At 28.6% G+C, this 14,734-nt stretch overlaps 1 protein-coding gene across 1 annotated transcript; it reads right to left on the bottom strand.

Moving 5' to 3' along the window:
- Window positions 1–10,151: 10,151 nt before the first annotated feature.
- On the bottom strand, window positions 10,152–14,734 carry LOC105199678 (baculoviral IAP repeat-containing protein 1). The gene is made up of 2 exons (XM_011166874.3): window positions 14,305–14,734; window positions 10,152–12,452 (listed from the first exon to the last, which is right to left on the bottom strand). Exons 1-2 carry the CDS (start codon window positions 14,321–14,323, stop codon window positions 11,497–11,499), a joined length of 975 nt encoding a protein of 324 aa, XP_011165176.1. The 5' UTR covers window positions 14,324–14,734; the 3' UTR covers window positions 10,152–11,496.

Here is a 14,734-nt window from a genome sequence, read left to right as displayed (position 1 = left end):
GAAAAGTCACCAATACTGGTATACTAATTTGTTTTCGGGTAATATTTCTAAAAATAAAACATTTTATTGCAAAGAAATAACAGATTCAAACTTGGATCTCCCAGCATTCCGTGTGGGCGTCCTATCAATTTGACTACCTAGACATGTTCTTCACAGTTTTTCCGAGGGAGAGAAGATTTTATAAATGCTTCCAAAGCATTAATATTATATTACGTATTCCGGTTTCATGATTGTGTTTTAAGTCGGACAAATATGCAGTACGTAGTTTGAATAAGTTGGAGATTGCAAAAATTAAAAAATTATTATTCAACATTGAAAACCGTTGTGTTTGAGATATATAGGCCTGCTGAAGAAAAAATAATTTTGCCCTTATACTGAATTTGGAAGATTTTTATTTTAGGGTTTCGTAGATCCTACGTGGCTGAACTTTTGACGTTTATCCACGTGTCTTGCGAAAGATTAAAAACAAATGTAAATGAAATACATAAAATATCTATCAATATTATAATTGAAGATTTCATAATCATTGTCTGTTCTCATGAAGAGATGTATCGATTTACACTGCATAGCAGTTTTATGTTCCAAATCGGATTACAAGGAAAATATGAAAGCGAAAAATCAAAACAAAACACTTTTCAGAAGCTACAAACATATGAAATAATTTTATCTTATCAATGACATATATACTTACTATTGATTAAATTATGCAATTAGCAATAAAAAATCGTGTACTTAAATTTATTCTCACTTTTCAAAAAATTTCATTTTTAGCAAATTTTACATAGAAAGAAGTTGTAAATATATGAACTATGGATTTTTATTTCTTTAATTATCTAAGTAGATTAGATTTTTACCAGCCGAGAAAAAATTTTTTATATGTAATTACATGTAATTATGTATAAAGTAAGTATAATTATATGTATTTTAATAATGGGCATATTTTATACAAATATAAAAATCAAGTATAATTTGTATATATTTTAATATACAGGACATATTTCATATATGATTCTATATAATTATAAAAAAGAGGGTAATATGGCACCTATTTTTATTTTACTAAATAAGTTTTTTTAAATTTATTTTATATTAAAACTTGAGCGATTATATTCGTCATAGTATTGTTTAACTAATTCTAGACTAAAAGTAATGAACTATTTATTACTTAGGACGTGACTTATAAAAATGTGACGCATTGTATAATTGATGGAAGAAAAAAAGTGGTGGTAATATGGCTAGCCCAAAAATAATTTTTTTTAAATCGGTTTGGTTTAAAAAAATCACAATATTTTGTTACAAAAGTATATACATTTTTAATTTTCCATCATTTAGAATTTTCCTGCGTTCAAAGACTTTAGAGATATCATTAAAAATATTATTTTATTCCTGTTTAACGTTAAACAACAAAATGATATCTTTAATGTTTCTGAACATCGCTCTTTAGACTAACAATCGATTTATCGAAGAAATGATTTGACATGGCAATGTTGCTTAAAAAAACCATATTAACAAAATCTTATGTTAATAAGTCGAATAAAAAGTTAAATAAGAAAAAAACTCAAGTGTACATACATACATATTGTGTGATAATACGTTCAAGTTTAAAAACTAGAAGAATTATGTATAATTAAGTGTGCTAAAATACACCTTAAACAAATTTAAAAGTGCTCAAAAGTAAAAATGTCATAACAAATATATTAGCTATTGTGTATTGGCATATTATTGCCATTAGAAAACGGTGGGCTATTAATTGAATAATTCCATAAACATTTGTTAGAAACAGAAATAAATGATGGTAGCCCTAATGTCGACAGTAGCCATAATAACCTCTTCTTCTTTATATAAAAAATTTGTTCCCTAATAAAGATAAAAACCAAGCCTTTATTCATTATCAAACTTGAACTATCCTGTCGTGCCCTATCCTCCCTTACTGCCTCGCGTCAAATAAACACGCAGCACGAGACAAAATCCTGACTTTTCACACAAACCTGCGACTTGTGAGCATCTGAGATTATCGGATCGTATCTACATCAAAAAATTTACAATCAAAACATACTTTAACATTAACAGAATGAAAAAGGTAGTCTATTATTTCTCTTTTTAAAAATCTTTGTATCTCGGCAGAAAATAATTCATAAATAACAATCGTATCTTTTCTCACGGGTAGATAGAACAATTTGCGAGAGTGATTTATATAAGAATCACTATCTTTATTGTGTACCTTATCATGTTTTTGCGCATTTTGACGGCAAGCAATCGCAAGTGATAACAAGTTCTCAAAAAGCGCTCTTTATATAATTATATATACTAAATACGATAGAATTTGCTTATAGAATCATTCGTTTAGTAGCACGCCGTTTTTTAATGGCACTAATATGTCAATACACAATAACTAACAATTATTATAAGGCATTTTTACTTTTGAATACTTTCAAACTTTTTCGAGAAACTTCCAAACATTTTTAGAATTTAATTACACATACTTCCTCATTGTTTTAAAACTTGAGTGTATTATCACACGAATGTATGTGCACTCGAGTAATTTTTTTGTTATTTAAATTTTTATTCGGTTGTATACACTTCGATTTATGGAAAGTTAAACAATAATATGGGATTTTGTTAATATGGTTTTTAATCGTAATTTTCATATCAAAATATTTTTTTGATAAATCGATTGTTTTACTTTAGAAGGCGACATTTAGAAATATTAGATCATTTTATGCTTGTTTAATGTTAAGCAAGAATGAAATGATATTTTTAATGATATCTTTAAAGTTTCTAAACGCAAGAAAATTCTAAATCAGGACAATTTTATAAACAATAAAAAATTAAACAATGGAAAAATATATAATTTTATAATAAAATACTGTGTTTTTTAAACTAAACCAATTTTTAAGAGTTATTTTTAGGGTATACCTACCACTTTTTTTCTTCAGTGCGTTACATTTTTTTAATTACGTCTTAAGTAATAAATATATATTTCATTACTTTGAGTCTAGAATCAGTTAAACAACACTTTGACAAATGTGTCGTTAAAGTTTCAATATAAAATATTAATTATAACAAAGTTATTCAATAAAATGAAAATAAGTGCCATATTATCCTCTTCTCTAATATGACTGATTTTTTTTTAAATCAGACAAATTTCGTGATTTTGCTAAAACCTCATATTTTTTAAAATAATTATTAAGTATTTTATTATAATAAATAAATACAAAAAAAGTTTGTACTTTGCTTAAGTTGCAAAACGTGAAATCTCTGATTCGATTTATTGTATAGCAAAGAAAAAAATTGTAAAGCTAAAAATATTCTCTTTAATCAAAATTTTTTTTTATTTATGAAAATAATTATTACAATTTTTATAAACAATCAAATTGTTTATTATTTTTACAACATCAAAGTTCATTTGAAAGATTTAACTTTTTTTAAGCATTGTATGCATATAATTATTATCTATATCATATATTCATAATTGAGTATATTCGATAAATAAGGATAATGAATTTCGTACATTTTTTATTATGCTCGTCAATATTAACAAAGAAACCTCACGAAGTGAGAAATTTAAGTTTTAATGAAACTTGGCATAAATGTGGAGGAGAAAAATACATGAATTTAGAAATTTTAGTTGTAACTAAAAAACGCTTTGAAGGAGTGCAATCGTCCTTCAAAGATAAAGAGACTTCTGCTTTTTATAAATATATTTCGTAAACTAAACGAAAAAATGTTTTATATCAAAGTTTCACAATACAAATATCTCACTCAATTCATTTTTCTAAAAATATTTTTTGAACTTATACATATGTATAATTTAGTATAATACAATGATATGATAAAGTTAAGGTAGTTTTATTTTATGTGTATCTATGTGTTCATAGTTCACTCCTTCGAACTCTGTTCTTTTAATTGAACCTGTCCGTAATTGAAAATTTCTAAATTCGTTTATTTATTCCCTCTACATATGCCAAGTTTCATTAAAATTGGAACTTTAATGGAATAAATAAAACGTATAACGGCTAAATTAAAAAAAAAAAAACAAATTTTTTTCAGAAAATGAATTAAATAGGTAAATAGATGTTTATATATACTGTAAAACTTTGATATAATAAAACATTTTTTTATTTGTTTTGTTTACAAGATATTGAAAAAGAGCAAAAGTCTCTTGTTTCATCCTTTTGAATCATTTTTTAGTCATAACTGAACATTTCTACATTCGTATATTTACCCCTCTATATTTATGCTAATTTTCATTAAAATTGGAATTTTAATGTAATAATTAATCTGTAAAAAGAGAGTGTAAAGGATGAATTTTTGAAAAAAATTTTTTTGGAAAATGAAAGCGTAATTAATTATAGATATTTTTGTTGTACTAACTTTGGTATAAAACATTTTTTGATAGTTTGATTAGTTTACAAGATCTTTTGAAAAAAGGCAAGAGTCCTTATTCCCTAGGGGAGACGTTTCACTCCTCTTCAAACTATCTTTTTTTTTTAGACGCAACAGAAAATTTCCAAATTCATGTATTTACTTTCTTTACATTTATTCCAAGTTTCATTAAAATCTGAATTTCTCACTTTCCGAGGTTTCCTTGTAATATATATCAAAATCGGTACTGACTATTCGCCAAAACTAAGTATTTGTCAAAAAAGTATAATCGATATAGTATTGCCACTACTAAAAGAATTGAGATTACAATACTTCTTATTTTCCGCAAGGGTGCAGACAAAATTGCAGAGAAAATGCAGACAAATTTGTAGATTAAAAGATATATTTCTATGTATTATTTCTGTAATATCCATTTACAAAAACTTAAAGAAAAACTAAAGACAAAACTATAGAGAAATACAGACAAATTTTCGGAGAATTTGTAGACAACATTGTTAAGAAATTTCTAGGTTTTTTTTCTGCAAAAGAACTATCATGGCTGCAATCACAAATTAAATGCAGAGAAAAAAAGAGGAACTGCAGAAATATTTGATAAGAAATTTTTTTGCATTTTCTTTGCAAAACCTATATATTTGCAGAGAAATGTAAGAAAAAACAGATTTATGAGGAGTAAGCGGGACTGTTGCTAGGATACACAAGACTCTGTCTCGTAAGTAAAAAATCAGAATAGAATCAAAGGCATTATGTGATTCTTAACTTTTAATTGTCTTGATAAGAGCTTTTTTGAAAGTGAGTCCTCAAAATTGAACTTTAGATTAAAAGAAAATAAAACGATTTTAATAGTTTTATTGAAATTTAATAGAATTAAAAATTTAAATTTTTATAAAAATTTTTATACTAAAATTGTATTGAAATTTCGTTGCAATTTTTCTACTAATTTCTCTGCAATTTTATCACATATTTTCACACAATTTTTGTGCAACGTAGCTCATTTTTGAGACAAACAGCGAAAAAATATGCAGAGAAATTTGCCGAGAAATAGCAGAAAAATATTTTCGCCTGAGTTATAAGGACTACCTTGTCTTTAGTTTCTCTGTTTTAGACTTTACATTACGCATAAAAGAATCAATCACTCAGAATCCTTTATTCCTTTTTCCAAGCTCGATATAAAATTCTTACGCATTATGTAAAAATTTATACTAAGTGCATGTCACCTACTTTTTGTACCCAATCTTATTTCTAAACTATTTTATAATTAAAAAATGGAGTTTCACCCAGAGATTTGCAAGAAAAATCGTTTTAGAATTTAATTAAGAATTAATCATTTCAAGGACAAAAAATTATGTTGAACAACCCTATAGAATAAAATATGTAATTAATTTTCAATTAATTAAATCTAATGAGTGTTACATACAAATTAAACTGAAGTTAAAGTAACTTATTGAGAATGGAATATTTTATTTCGGATTATTATGTAAGAAATGTTGCAATCTTTCGCGTCATTATCTTTGTCATTCTTCTGCGTATTAAATGCTTCTGTTTACAAAACTCAATGCAAAATTAATTGTGATGTATCATCGTTGCATTACATTGCGTTAACGTTAACAAATGCATCGTACACTGATAAGAATAAATTATCTCTATTATTTAAACCCAGGTTCGACCCACGATAATACTAAGACGTAATAGTTAAACGTTTAATTTATATCTGAACATATGTTTCCAAGATATCTTTTAGAAATCTAAAACATTTTATGTAACAAATATCTTGGCAAATATACTTTAAGATGTCTTTTCGACATGTTTTAGAAATATCTTGAAAATATCTTTTAGATACCTATATATGTTTACTGAAAATATCTTTTAGATACCTATATATGTCTGGAAAGAGCTTATTTCAATCCCGATCTCGCAAGAATCAAAAACCCATTTTCTTTCATCTTATAATTTTCTTACAAGAATGTTCTTTTTGAGCAAATCGCCAAGTGTACAAATAAATTATGATATAAATTAAGTCGACCATGTTTATTATTCGAAGTCCGAGCTATTGGGCGAGTTTTTTAATTCATCAATTGATCGATTGCATTATGCACAAATGCAGCTTTTACAGCTAGAACAAATTTTGCATTTGCACGTAATGCGATTGTTCAATCGATGAATAAAAAATTCACCTTTTCACATGATAAATACGGCGCTAAATTAAGTGTTAAAAATTTCTCTATTTCTAACATCAATTTTGTGCGCTTTGTTAAATTTTATCAGATTTAATTCTTTCTAAAACGAATCCTGGTAAAAAATTTTTCATATATAATTATATGTGGTTATGTGTGTGTGTGTGTGTGTGTGTGCGTGCGTGGGCGTGTGTGTGTGCGTGCGTGGGCGCGTGTGTGTGCGTGCGTGGGCGTGTGTGCGTGCGTGCGTGGGCGTGTGTGTGTGTGTGTGTGTGTGCGCGTGCGTGTGTATATCCCCGCACAGCACGTAACATTGCAACAATATTGCAATATGATATTGACAATATTATGATGTTGCAGTAATATTACAGCGATATTATAATATTGCTATGGATATTGCAGCAATATTGCAATATGATATATCATAATACAATATTGCTATGACATTGCAGCAATATTGCAATATGATATATCAATACTGCAGTGAGATTGCAATTAAAAACATATATTATATTAATACGCAAATTGTAATTAATAAGGAACGTTTCGGCTATACTGGAAAAAACAGATTACATCAACAATATGGAAAAACTTTTTCAAGACAAAGAAATCTTATTCTCAGAACCTTTAATAATTTTCATGAAAGACTACAATTTACCGTAGAACTAGAACATGACCGCAGCTTAAGCTTTTTAGACATCTCATTAAAAATTGTTGACAACACTATCGTCACCGATTGCTTCCATAAAAAAACTTTCTTGGGGCGATACTTGTCATTCTTTTCTCAACACCCTCTACGACATAAAATTGGTATAATTTCTAACTTAGTAGAGAGAGCGCTAATTGTTGTCACATCCTATCTTACATCAAAAAAACTTAGAACTAATTATAAATTTGATGCTGGAAAATGGATATCCGCTAAATTTTATATTTAGACACGTTACGATTAGAATTAATAAATTATTTTCCACTAAACTTTCACTCTTTTCGGTTGAGGATGTTTCTATTCAGAATCAGGTCGAAGAAAAAGTTTAAAACAAATTTTTTATCATTCCCTACATCCGGAATGTTTCTGAGATAACTTGCGTCCTTAATTAACAAAGATGCACTCACAGTAAATTTTAGATGTTTAGATAAATTGAATAACGTCATTAAAGTATACAAGGACAAAACGAATCATATCTGTAGTAACAATGTTGTCTACAAAATCGAATGCAATAATTGCGATGCCACATACGTCAGACCATGAGACAATTAAAGACCAGAGTGAGAGAACATAGGAACAACATTAAGCTCGATCCATCGAGACATTCTGTAATTACCGAACATCGAATTAACTTTGATCACAATTTTGACTGGAAAAAAATAAAAATTCTCGACTCAGAACCAAATTTTAGAAAAAAGTTAGTTTCAGAAATGATACATATTATCATCGGGTATTACATATGAATTTGTGTCCGTTTCATCATGTAATTATTTGACGATCTCGGATCTCGATGTCCTTCTTACATCGCCAATTAATGAAGTGACGGAACTGGTGAATTTTATACATTATGGAAAGCTTCATCTAGAGTTGTCACCGACCTTCCATCTAATAGCACTTGTGAGCTGCGACGTAACAAACATAGATCTGCGAAATGAGCGTCTATAACTTGTTTCCTTTGTTTGTTCTTTTGTCTTTTGTTGGAAAAATCTGTAACTTGTTTATTCAAATTATTTATTTCGGCTGATGAAGGCTAAAGTTCCTTATTAATTGCAATTTGCGTATTAATATATGTTTTTAATTGACATCAAAATCATTTAGCTCGTTTCTCTGACCTAATCTTTATATTTATGTTTTTTAACATCAATACGAGCGTTTTTATTATTTATCACTGCTTTTTCATAAATGTTATAAAAATATTTCATACATATTTTATGTACATGACAAAAATAATTATAAAAATTTTTATCCAAAATGTTATTAAAATATTTTCTGAAATATTTATGTTAAGTAAAAAATAAATATTTACTAAAATATTTTATAAAATATTTCAGAAAATATTTATGGTAAATAAAAAATAAACATTTAGAGTAATAATTTATTAATTTTTCTTATTTAATTGAATTATTGCATTATATTAATATATTTTCTAGTTGCATTTTTATTTAAACAAATAACGTGTATTAACCTGATCTATCAGTTATATACACATATCAGCACTAAGTGGTCATCACAGGTCATCACCAGGAAGGATTAGTCTGCAGCGATCTTAGGTTAAGCAACGTTGACCGGAGTCGCGACTTGGATGGGTGACCGTTTGGGAATATCAATATTACTGCATTATCTCAGTAATATCGCTGTAACATTGCTGCAATATATTATGTCCGCAAAAATTAGTCACAGGAATATTATTGCAATATCTCAGAAATATTACTGAAATATTGCAATAATATTACAAATTTTCGTGGACATAATATATTGCAGTAATGTTACAGCAATATTACTGAGATATTGCAGTAATATTCCCATGACCATTTTTTACGGACGTAATATATTACAGCAATATTACAGCAATATCTCTGTAATATTCTTTAATATTATACAATAACATTAAATATTGCTGCAATATCTCAGTAATATTACTGAAATATTGCAGTAATATTAGTGCAATAAATAAAAATTATAATCAGCAATTGTGTAGGTACATTTATAAAAATAGATGTAGAAGTATTAACCTTTCATAAAATATTGATAATTGGTAATTGCTTGTTCAATTAATTTGGAAATAGTATTTCGATAAAACTGTAAGAATTAATGAATTATCTTAGTGATATATTTACAAAATTAAATTAGGAAAGAAATTGTTCAGTAATTAAGAAAAATATTTTTAGTTCCGCTGTGTGAAACATTTAGAAATATAATTAATCCAAATAAAAGTTTAGAAAAACGCATAATTATTCCTAAATTATAATGTAAAAATATTGCTATATCAAATATTACACATTCAGCATTGTAACATTTTAAATAAAGAGTTAAACGATTTTTGAAATAATTTTAAAATGTTTATATCTTAAATTTAGATTTATCTAATTTTTGACAAATATTACTTAGAGATTTTATTTCTACAAAACTGCTTTGTTCTAACGTATCATCTTAGCGCAATTATTCAAAATTGTTGTCAATTTGTAATGCTATTATTGTACAATATTCTAAGAATGCCTGTCGGGGTATAAAACCATGTCAAGTATCAGAGAATAATAATAAAAAATTACCCCCTACAAATATTTTAAAACATTTTTAAATTGTCTTATTTATAAAAGATTAGTAAATAAAAACATTAAAACACGCAATAAAATTCCCTTTACATAAAAACGTTTTAGTATGTTAGTAAAACGGCTTTACGAATGACCATATAATTTTTAAACAATCAAGATGAAACTATTAACACCATCATACATCCTCCTTGAAACGTTAAGCATGAAACATTTTTCTCGGCGCTTTATTTTTGAGATACTCGACATCTCGAAATTTTTGAGACACACTGTATATAAATCCTTTATCAGTTTCTTAGAATAAAAACTTAGAAGTGTGTTGGTCAAGAATAAAGATAGTATACTGAAAGATCTCCGATATATTTATCAAATATCTCAATTTAATAATTGATAATCCATAAAACAATTATCTTGTTTATCGTAAAGCTTACAATGGTTATCATTCATGCACACAGAAATCTTATTTATATACAATAGATACGTATAACTGTTGTTTCTAGCGCAATTGTTACATATATACAATTTATAATTGCTATTTTTTATACAATTTTAATAAATGCGTGCTTTGGATGATTTTCTAAAAAGAATAAGCGTATGTATATTTTACAAATTCATTGAAATTCTTAGTAAATGACATCGGGGATAAAAATGTTTCTCTTATCTTGTTTCTATATTTATTTATTTATATCTCGGAATTTTCTTATCTTGATTTTAATTTTGAACTTATTTCTATATTGATTTTTCTCGAGAAAAAAATAAATAAGTCGCATTTTAAAAATAACACATGATAATTATAAATTATCTATGTATCATAAATACAAACGAATCTAATACAATCCGTCAACATAATTCTTTCGTTACGACTACTGTCGCTTTCCATAAAAATAAATTTATTAAGAAATTATAAACATCCTTTTTTAAGAAAAGTTCTTTTTCTTCCAAAAAGTATCGTCAAAGCAACTTTTGCAGAAGTAGTTAAGACGTAAATCTGACTGCTGATGATTCGCGCGCAATATACACTTTCAGCATGGCATCTCGTTCAGTGGAAGCATCTCAGTGGAGAGGACACTCGTAGCAAAAGAGTTAATAAACAAAAAGTAATAGTGAATAAAAAATCGAAATATAATAGATACTATACACATTTGCATTAAATTTACAAATATGTTAATACTGATGATATTCTGATATTCTCAATTGATAAAATTTATCGTTTGCGTCTTATGATGATCTAAAACTTAAATAAATGTAAATATTTATTACATTAAAATACTCACTTTTTATTATAAAAGTTTTGTCCATATTACAATGTACATTCCAATATGCCAATATCACATTGAAATATACATACATATATATTAAAACGCTAATGAGTCATGCCATTAAGCATTGTTTACTAAATTAAATTGTTATGAATCGTCCTTATGTAAAATATCAGATGATTCAACGTATCTAAATATATCTTTTTTTTTACAGTGAAAAATGATTAATAAAATAGAATGACTTTCGTATATATATATTGTCTAACACGTGGACTAGTGATGTTTCGCATGTGTAAAGTTACTGCCAGGACATACAGAATACAGGGTAGATATGTGCCATTTTCTACTATTGTAATACTGTCTTATTGTTGGACTTCAGTCGAGCTTAAAAAAGAATAAAAGAAGTTCATTTATCGTTCCAGATATTAACAAACACTGGTCGTAATAGTCTTATTTGTGATGCAAATCTCGTTGTCCACCCGTTTTGTAGATGATGTGCACAGATCGCCTTTTTCCTCCAATTTCTGTTTCTCTATTAGCCTTTGAATAAATCTACACTCGGGAAACCACTTAACGTGTTCTTTTATAGGCTCGTCTGTCGGTTGCCAAGCCTTCAAGCATCCCCCGCAATAGAAACACATCGTTTGATCGGAAGACGAAAAAAGGCCGCTATGATAGAAAAAACCGGCTGCTGCCATGTCTTCTTTGCTTTGACACATCCTTTCAGGCCACATTGCGAAAGAGCGTAATCTCCTTTCGTAGGAGGCGTATGTGGGCTCCTTCGAACCTAATACGTCGACAAGCTTGGCCGTAAAATTGGCATTCGTATGAGAGTCCCAGAAGACTGTAATTTCGACGTCGTTACTTATCTCCGGATGGACTAACCCAGGATTTACGGCTTCCTCCGTCTTCAGGTCATTGTCCGGGCCGGAACACGGCATATACTTAACGCCGTAAATTCCACAAGTATCCAACCGTTTGGGTTTGGGACTCATGGTAGGATCGGCACCGATCGGCACATTTCCGCAAGGGGCATTGCGGACGAATAAACATTTCCCGGACCAACGCTGGTGCTCTACCATAGGGTCATCGCCTTCCGACCATTGTGATAAGATGATAAGACACATGAAGCATCTCACCTCGTCGTCTCTTTTAGTATAGAAGAAACCAGCAGCCGCGAGTTTCTTAGGATCGATGAACGTTAGGGGCCAGTTGACGAAAGAATCCAGTCTTGCGCTTTCGAAGCGATAATCCGTATAATCCACATCGTCATTTTTAAGCGGCATTGTCGCTTCCGAAGTTGAGAAATCATACATCTTCTTCAAATCCTGTCCAACTTGTTCCAGTTTCATCATTTTCTTTGGATAAAACGTGCAAGAATCTGCGAAAAAAAAACATAACACAATATAAATTATTCTGTATCAACCTCTGTCTGCAAACTTATCTATATCAATTTTAAGTCAAACTAATCTACATTTTTCTTCATTGTCTGTGCATTTGGGGAGACGGGAGCTCTGGTATGCGAAACCTCCCGGAATAAAATGAGTACAGGCAAGTAAACCTTTCTTCCCTTAAAGAAAGAAAGAAAAAAAGATATTCCTTAGAAATCATGGAATTCGAAGGATTGTCACGTAGCTCTTAAAATCTATGAATTTGTTTGGACCCCTGAAGGGGCAGAGCTATTTATCTATGTGAGCGCACTCGTTTAAAGTAAATAATTTTGTCTTAACTTCCTCCTGTCAAACAATCCCAAACTCTCTTTCTCTCTCTTCCCTCTCTCCATGCGCGGTTCAATAGAAAAAGCGCATTCCACAGCACTGCACGCATGTACGCACACAAAGATGCCATTTCATGCAACAAAGCTTCGCTGGCGAAGACCCCTCCATTCCAAATGCAAAACAACGTTGAAAAGTTAACGCAATTAAAAAGTGTCATTTATTTTGAGCCTTTAATTAACGCAGAAAAATCATTTATCATTAAAATCAACTAATGGATTACAATATATGTTTATCTCGTTCGGATTTTCTGCTAAACTTGTTTTTTGTTTCATATTTTTATTAAAACTATAATTCTTAGATGTATTACAAATTATTAGAACTTTTACTTCACCTCGCGGTATTTTTCTAGCGCGAGCGCATGTCCTATAAACGCTGTGATATTATTTAATATTAAATATATCTAAAATATCATTTAATATTAATAAAAAGTGGTTATATGTTCACTCCTGAGAATATTATATGAATATTATACGAATATTAAGCCCTGATCCACACAATAGAGGAAAATTAGATATTAGGAATAGGAATTAAAATTGTAGAAGCAGTTTTCTTAATGAATATTAACGTAATGCAACAGATACGAATAAAATATGTAAGATATAAATGTATTGTATAAGATATAACTTAAAATTTATTTATAACGTTGATTGAGAAAACTGCAATTCTAAAATCTTAATTTCTATTCCTAATATCTAATTCCTAATTCTCTATTGTGCACAGGACCTTATATGAGAAGTAAATAATATTTACTTCAATACTTTAAATTATCGGGAATATTATAACTTTTAAATATAGTAATTATAAAGTTTATGAATATTTATGCATAATTTATAGCATTAATACAATATTCTTATAATATTAAAAAATATACTTATAATATAAATATATTTAATTTTTAACAATATTCATATAATATTCAAGGAATATCGTAGCGCCTATAGGGCGTTACTTGTTCGACGAATTTTTATGACGTATTCACCGATGTCTCGAAAATTTTCTTTCTAGAACCACCCGGAATAATGTAAAAATATATGTTGAATAACGAACGAAATAACATGAAAAGCACAATAATGAACGTATCCAGCAAACGGAAATAAATACAAATGAAAATTGAAATTTATTTTATCCGAATTTAGTCTCTGGATATTCTTTTTTATTCAAATGGACTCAAATGGATTGAAATATGAAATGTGCTATTCATCATTTTGAATTTAGATGGATTCATAGCCTATTATTATGTTTGGATTCAAATGAATTGAAATACGAAATGAGCTATTCATTATGTTGAATTTGGATGTAGTCATATTACTTTTGGATTCAAATAGTTTCGAAAAATCTGAAGCGCGAATTTGAAAATGTCAAAATAAATTCGTTGCTATACATTTCAATTCATTTTCGTTTGCTGTATATCCTTACGAAATTAATAGTTATCGTTCCTCAGCATTTATGCCTTACGTTTACATCCAAAAGCCATTGTTGGAACGTTCAATCGGTGAGATTATTTCACTCGTGGGCGTCCACCTTGTTACTGCACCGTCAAATAATTATAACGCGATAAAATATATATTTATCCCCTTATTTTGCGGATAAACTTCTTAATCGCAAAAATACAAGGAAAGATTATTAATACCGAATGTTCCAGAAAGATAAGGATTTCCGCAAACAAACGTATTCTGCCATTATGCAATATAAGCGGAACTGTTTGTAACGCACACTATTAATAGCGCTGATTCCTATGACGCGGCGAGGACTGATGTAATATTACATGGAGTTTTTTAAAAACATAAATTCGTTCATCCCTTCATTTTGACAATATCAACAACATGTGTATTCAATTTTTTAAATTAAATTCGTCAAAAATGTTTTTAGATATATAAGAAAGCTT

Source organism: Solenopsis invicta, chromosome 7 (assembly GCF_016802725.1).
Source record: "Solenopsis invicta isolate M01_SB chromosome 7, UNIL_Sinv_3.0, whole genome shotgun sequence".
In the NCBI taxonomy this organism is placed as follows: Eukaryota; Metazoa; Arthropoda; class Insecta; order Hymenoptera; family Formicidae; genus Solenopsis; species Solenopsis invicta.
This window is presented reverse-complemented; position numbering and strand designations above follow the sequence as displayed.